At 52.9% G+C, this 6,621-nt stretch overlaps 1 protein-coding gene across 1 annotated transcript in view; it reads left to right on the top strand.

Moving 5' to 3' along the window:
• Positions 1-4,677, top strand: part of LOC104284507 (neuroblast differentiation-associated protein AHNAK-like) — a 19,492-nt gene extending 14,815 nt beyond the window's left edge. Inside the window, 3 exon segments of the mRNA XM_009882849.1 lie at positions 32-823; positions 1,007-3,288; positions 3,337-4,677. Coding sequence (XP_009881151.1) covers positions 32-823; positions 1,007-3,288; positions 3,337-4,677 — 4,415 coding nt within the window.
• The last annotated feature ends 1,944 nt before the right edge of the window (positions 4,678-6,621 follow it).

The raw sequence follows: 6,621 nt of genomic DNA, 5'->3' as shown, positions 1-6,621 counted from the left end.
GACCTGAAGGGCCCCGAAATTGATATCAAAGGCCCCAAGGTCGATGTTGACCTTCCTGACGTTGAGCTGGAAGGGCCAGAGGGGAAGCTGAAGGGCCCCAAGTTCAAGATGCCGGACATGCACATCAAGGCCCCCAAGTTCTCCATGCCCGACGTCGACTTCAATCTGAAGGGCCCCAAAGTGAAGGGGGATGTGGACGTGTCTGTCCCCAAGCTGGAGGGTGACCTGAAGGGCCCCGATGTGGACATCAAAGGTCCCAAAGTCGACATTGAGGCACCCGATGTGGACATTCACGGCCCAGAGGGAAAATTCAAAATGCCCAAGTTCAAGATGCCCAAATTCGGGATGCCTGGCTTCAAAGCAGAAGGCCCAGAGGTGGACGTCAACCTGCCCACAGGAAACCTGGATGTTTCTGGTCCCAAGGTGGACATTGAAGGTCCAGAGGTGGACATTGAAGGTCCTGAAGGGAAGGTGAAGGGCCCCAAGTTCAAGATGCCCGACATGCACATCAAGGCGCCCAAGATCTCCATGCCCGACATTGACTTGAACCTGAAGGGTCCCAAAGTGAAGGGAGATGTGGAGGTTTCCGCACCTGATCTGGAAGGCCCTAAGGTCGAGATTGAGGCCCCCGACATGGACATCAAAGGCCCAGAAGGGAAGCTTAAGGGTCCCAAGTTCAAAATGCCGGACATGCACATCAAGGCTCCAAAAATCTCCACGCCTGACTTTGATCTGAACCTGAAAGGTCCCAAAGTAAAAGGAGATGTGGACATGTCATTGTCAGGACCAGAATGTGAACTGAAAGGTCCGGAGGTCAATATTGGTGCTCCTAAATTAGACATAGGTGCCCCTGAGGTCCATATGGACAGTCCCGAGGGTAAATTTAAGCTGCCCAAATTCAAAATGCCCAAGTTTTCCATGCCGGGCTTTAAAGGGGAGGGGGTGGACGTTGACGTGAACCTCCCGAAGGGAGACATTGACATTTCGGGCCCCAGCATAGATGTAGAGGCTCCTGATCTGCACGTGGATGGAAAAGTGAAAGGTCCCAAATTTACAATGCCTGAAATGCACCTTAAGGCTCCCAAAGTCTCCATCCCCGACGTTGACTTCAACATCAAGGGGCCGGCACTGAAAGGAGACATAGATGTTTCTGGACCCAGGCTTGAAGGTGATTTGAAAGCCCCCCAAATTGATGTGAAAGCTCCCAAAATAGACATTGACACTCCCGATGTGACCATCGAAGGGCCGGAAGGGAAACTCAAAGGCCCCAAGTTCAAGATGCCGGACATGCACATCAAGGCGCCCAAGTTCTCCATGCCCGACGTTGACTTTAATCTGAAGGGCCCCAAGCTGAAGGGAGACGTGGATGTCTCGGCACCCAAGTTGGAAGGGGATTTGCAGTGTCCGGATGTTGACATCAAAGGCCCCAAGTTGGACCTTCAGGCACCCGACGTGAACATCGAAGGGCCGGATGGCAAACTGAAAGGGCCCAAGCTCAAGATGCCAGAAATGCATGTCAAGACCCCCCAGATCTCCATGCCGGACATCGATCTGAACCTCAAGGGACTGAGGGTGAAAGGCGACGCTGACCTTCAGGGCCCGAAGCTCGAGGGAGGTCTGAAGGGTCCTGAAGTTGATATTAAAGGCCCCAAAGTCGATATCCAGGGCCCAGAGGTTGACGTTGAGGGTCTGGAGGGAAAAGTGAAGATGCCTAAAATGAAGATCCCCAAGTTTGGCTTTAAAGGGGAAGGTCCTGAAGTGGACGTGAACCTGCCAAAGGCAGAGGTTGACCTTTCAGGCCCCACAGTGGATATCAGCGTCCCAGATGTGAGCATCGAAGGTCCAGAGGGAAAAGTGAAAGGTCCTAAACTGAAGATGCCGGAAATGCACGTGAACGTTCCTAAAATCTCAATGCCTGAGATAGACTTAAGTTTGAAAGGCCACAAAACGAAGGGAGGCTTTGACCTTTCAACCCCGAAGATGGAAGGTAACCTGAAAGGTCCTGAAATTGATATCAAAGGCCCAGAATTTGGAGTCAAAGGCCCGGAAGTTGACGTTGAATGTCCTGACCTGAACATTGAAGGGCCGGAGGCAAATGTCAAACTTTCCAAGTTTAAGAAGCCGAAGTTTGGGTTTGGGATGAAAAGCCCGAAGGCAGAAATCAAAGTCCCGGGGGCAGAAGTGGATTTACCTGAGGCAGAGCTGAACGTGGAGTCGCCCGACATCAACGTGGCTGGAAAGGGTAAGAAGAGTAAGTTCAAGATGCCAAAGCTTCATGTGAGCGGCCCGAAAGTTAAAGGCAAGAAAGGCGGGTTTGATGTGAATGTGGCTGGTGGAGAGCTCGATGCGAATTTGAAATCTCCGGACCTGGATATGAACATGGCTGGGCCGGATGTGACGATAAAAGGTGACGCTACAGTGAAGTCCCCCAAAGGGAAGAAACCCATGTTTGGGAAAATCTCCTTCCCAGATGTTGAATTTGATCTTAAATCACACCGATTCAGGGGGGATGCTTCTGTGGCCGTCCCAAAAATCGAGGGGGAACTGAAAGCGCCCGATCTAGAAGTCGCTGTGCCAACTGTCAAAGGCGACGTCAAAAGCCCGAGTCTCAATGTGGACGTCGAAGCTTCTGAGGTGAACCTGAAGAAACCGAAGTTCAAACTTCCCAGTGGGCAGGTGGGCGTAGGGGACTTGAAGATTGAGGGCGACCTGAAAGGACCCGCCGTTGACATCACCGTTCCCTCCATCCCAACACCAGACGTCGACTTAAATGTGAAAGGACCAAAAGTAAAAGGGGAAATCGGCCTTCCCGGAGCAGAACTGGAAGGTCCCGATGGAAAGCTGAACCCGCCCAAGGTGGGGAAAATGGGTCTCGGTCTGGAAATGCCGGATGCAAACTTGGATATCTCGGCCCCAGCGGTGGAAGGAAGCGTGAGCCTCCCTTCGGCTGATGTGAACCTCCGAGGGGTTGATGTAAAGCTCAAAGGGCCCCAAATCTCGGGACCCGATTTTGATGGAAACCTGAAAGGACCAAAAATAAAGGGAAATCTGGATGTTTCAAGCTCTGTTGAAGGGCCAAATGTCAGCCTGGACGCGCCAGGCGTTGACATTGGAGGCTTGGGAGGAAAGCTGAAGCTGCCGAAGTTTAAATCCCCCGGTATGGAGGGCCCTGATCTGAGCGTGAGAGGAGGTGTCGACTGCTCGGTCCCGCAAGTGGAGGTGGATGCGAAAGCCCCAGGTGCGAATCTCAACCTCGGCCTCCCAGACATCGGTATCAAAGGGCCCTCGGTGGACATTTCTGCCCCGGATTTGGATGTAAACCTGAAAGGACCAAAGTTGAAAGGAGATCTCGACCTTTCTGCCAGCGTCAAAGCCCCCCAAGCATCAGTGGAGGCGCCTGATGTCGGCTTTGAAATTCTGGGTGGCACCATCAAGCTCCCGTCCCTCAAACTCCCTCAGTTTGGTATTTCCAGTCCTGGTGTGGATGGCGTTGAAGCGGGTGTCAATCTTGAAGGCCCTCAAGTGAAAGGAGGCCTGAAGGGCTCAGGGGCTGGTGGCGGGTTGGAAGGACCCGATGTAGAATTGAAAGGGCCGAAATTCCAAATGCAGCCACCCGGTGTGTCCTTGCCGGATGTTGACCTGAAGCTGAAAGGACCAAACCTAGGGGGTGACGTGGATGTTGCCGGTGACATCAAAGGCCCAAAAGTCAGCGTGGAAGGGCCTCGTGTCGACCTCAAGGCGCCTGGAGCGGGTGTCCACCTTGACGCTCCTGCCTTGGATGCGTCTGCACTGAAAGTGTCCGGGTCGGGTTTTAACGTCAATGTAAAAGGGCCGAAGATCAAAGGTGGCGCCACCATCTCTGGAGAGGCGGCAGCACCGGCTGTGAGTGTCGGCGGAGGAGCTCTTCACGTTACCGGCCCCAAGGTGGGAATCGGAGGTCCCGGCGTCACCGTGAGCGTCCCGCAAGGTAGCTCGGAAAGCAGCCTGGGAAAAGTATCATTCCCCAAGCTGCGAATGCCGAAATTCGTGTTTTCGGACCCCGAAGTGAAGGGCAGAGAGATGGGGGTTGACGTCGAGTTCGCCGGGGTGGACGCCAACCTCCAGGCTGGCACCGCAGAGCTGGAGTTGGAGGACGCGGATGTGCGGCTGAAGAAATCCAAAATCAAAATGCCCAAGTTCAATTTTTCTAAGGCAAAGGGGAAGAGCTCCCCGGAGGTTTCTGGGTCGGTTTCGGGATCGAAAGGTGACCTGAAGAGCTCCAAAGTCAGCTTGGGGTCGGCAGAAGGCGAGCTGGACGGGGCAGAAGGGCCGTCGGCGAAAGGGAAGTTCTCCCTCTTCAAAAGCAGGAAGACGCGTCACCGGTCGTCGTCCTTCAGCGACGAGCGCTCGTCCCACTCCACCCCCACGGGAACGCTGGAGCTGGACATCGCCTCGGGTGCCGACAAGGGGAAACAGGGCAAAATGAAATTCGGGACGTTTGGGGGAATCGGCTCTAAAACCAAAGGTTCTTACGAGGTGACGGGAAGCGACGAGGAGACGGGGAAGGCGCAGGGCAGCGGGGTCTCGCTGGCCTCCAAGAAATCGCGTCTCTCCTCCTCCTCCAGCAACGACAGCGGGACGAAGGGCGGCTTCCGCATGCCCGGGGTGGAGCTGACGGTGGCCAAGAAGAAAGAGTAGCGCGGCTGTACATAGGTGCCTGTGTATATAGGGAGCCCTTTCCCAGATATGTATATATATTCTTTATTTTTTTCTTTTTTCTTTTTTTTTTTGGGAGCTGTAGTTCTTTCACAATTTGGGCATAGTTTTGCCGCAGTGCATGCTGGGAGCTGTAGTTCTTTCACAATTTGGGCATAGTTTTGCCGCAGTGCATGCTGGGAGCTGTAGTTCTTTCACAATTTGGGCATAGTTTTGCCGCAGTGCATGCTGGGAGCTGTAGTTCTTTCACAATTTGGGCATAGTTTTGCCGCAGTGCATGCTGGGAGCTGTAGTTCTTTCACAATTTGGGCATAGTTTTGCCGCAGTGCATGCTGGGAGCTGTAGTTCTTTCACAATTTGGGCATAGTTTTGCCGCAGTGCATGCTGGGAGCTGTAGTTCTTTCACAATTTGGGCATAGTTTTGCCGCAGTGCATGCTGGGAGCTGTAGTTCTTTCACAATTTGGGCATAGTTTTGCCGCAGTGCATGCTGGGAGCTGTAGTTCTTTCACAATTTGGGCATAGTTTTGCCGCAGTGCATGCTGGGAGCTGTAGTTCTTTCACAATTTGGGCATAGTTTTGCCGCAGTGCATGCTGGGAGCTGTAGTTCTTTCACAATTTGGGCATAGTTTTGCCGCAGTGCATGCTGGGAGCTGTAGTTCTTTCACAATTTGGGCATAGTTTTGCCGCAGTGCATGCTGGGAGCTGTAGTTCTTTCACAATTTGGGCATAGTTTTGCCGCAGTGCATGCTGGGAGCTGTAGTTCTTTCACAATTTGGGCATAGTTTTGCCGCAGTGCATGCTGGGAGCTGTAGTTCTTTCACAATTTGGGCATAGTTTTGCCGCAGTGCATGCTGGGAGCTGTAGTTCTTTCACAATTTGGGCATAGTTTTGCCGCAGTGCATGCTGGGAGCTGTAGTTCTTTCACAATTTGGGCATAGTTTTGCCGCAGTGCATGCTGGGAGCTGTAGTTCTTTCACAATTTGGGCATAGTTTTGCCGCAGTGCATGCTGGGAGCTGTAGTTCTTTCACAATTTGGGCATAGTTTTGCCGCAGTGCATGCTGGGAGCTGTAGTTCTTTCACAATTTGGGCATAGTTTTGCCGCAGTGCATGCTGGGAGCTGTAGTTCTTTCACAATTTGGGCATAGTTTTGCCGCAGTGCATGCTGGGAGCTGTAGTTCTTTCACAATTTGGGCATAGTTTTGCCGCAGTGCATGCTGGGAGCTGTAGTTCTTTCACAATTTGGGCATAGTTTTGCCGCAGTGCATGCTGGGAGCTGTAGTTCTTTCACAATTTGGGCATAGTTTTGCCGCAGTGCATGCTGGGAGCTGTAGTTCTTTCACAATTTGGGCATAGTTTTGCCGCAGTGCATGCTGGGAGCTGTAGTTCTTTCACAATTTGGGCATAGTTTTGCCGCAGTGCATGCTGGGAGCTGTAGTTCTCCCCTTACCGGCCACGCTAGGCCGCAGTGCACGCTGGGAGCTGTAGTTCTTTCACCATTTGGGCACAGTTTTGCCGCAGTGCACGCTGGGAGCTGTAGTTCTAATGTTCATCGGCCATCTTCGGCCGCAGTGCATGCTGGGAGATGTAGTTCTAATGTTTGTTGGACACATTCGGCCGCAGTGCACGCTGGGAGCTGTAGTTCTAACGTTTGTCAGCCATTTTCGGCCGCAGTGCATGCTGGGAGATGTAGTTCTTTCAGAATTTGGGTGACATTTTGCCGCAGTGCACGCTGGGAGATGTAGTTCTAATGTTTGTTGGCCATGTTAGGCCGCGGTGCACGCTGGGAGATGCAGTTCTCCCTTTATAGGCCACGCTAGGCCGCGGTGCACGCTGGGAGATGTAGTTCTTTAACGATTCGGGCAAAATTTTGCTGCAGTGCACCCTGGGAGATGTAGTTCTCCCCTTATCGGCCACGCTAGGCCGC

The sequence above is a fragment of the Charadrius vociferus genome, unplaced genomic scaffold, assembly GCF_000708025.1.
Source record: "Charadrius vociferus isolate BGI_N301 unplaced genomic scaffold, ASM70802v2 scaffold844, whole genome shotgun sequence".
Taxonomy (NCBI): Eukaryota; Metazoa; Chordata; class Aves; order Charadriiformes; family Charadriidae; genus Charadrius; species Charadrius vociferus.
This window is presented reverse-complemented; position numbering and strand designations above follow the sequence as displayed.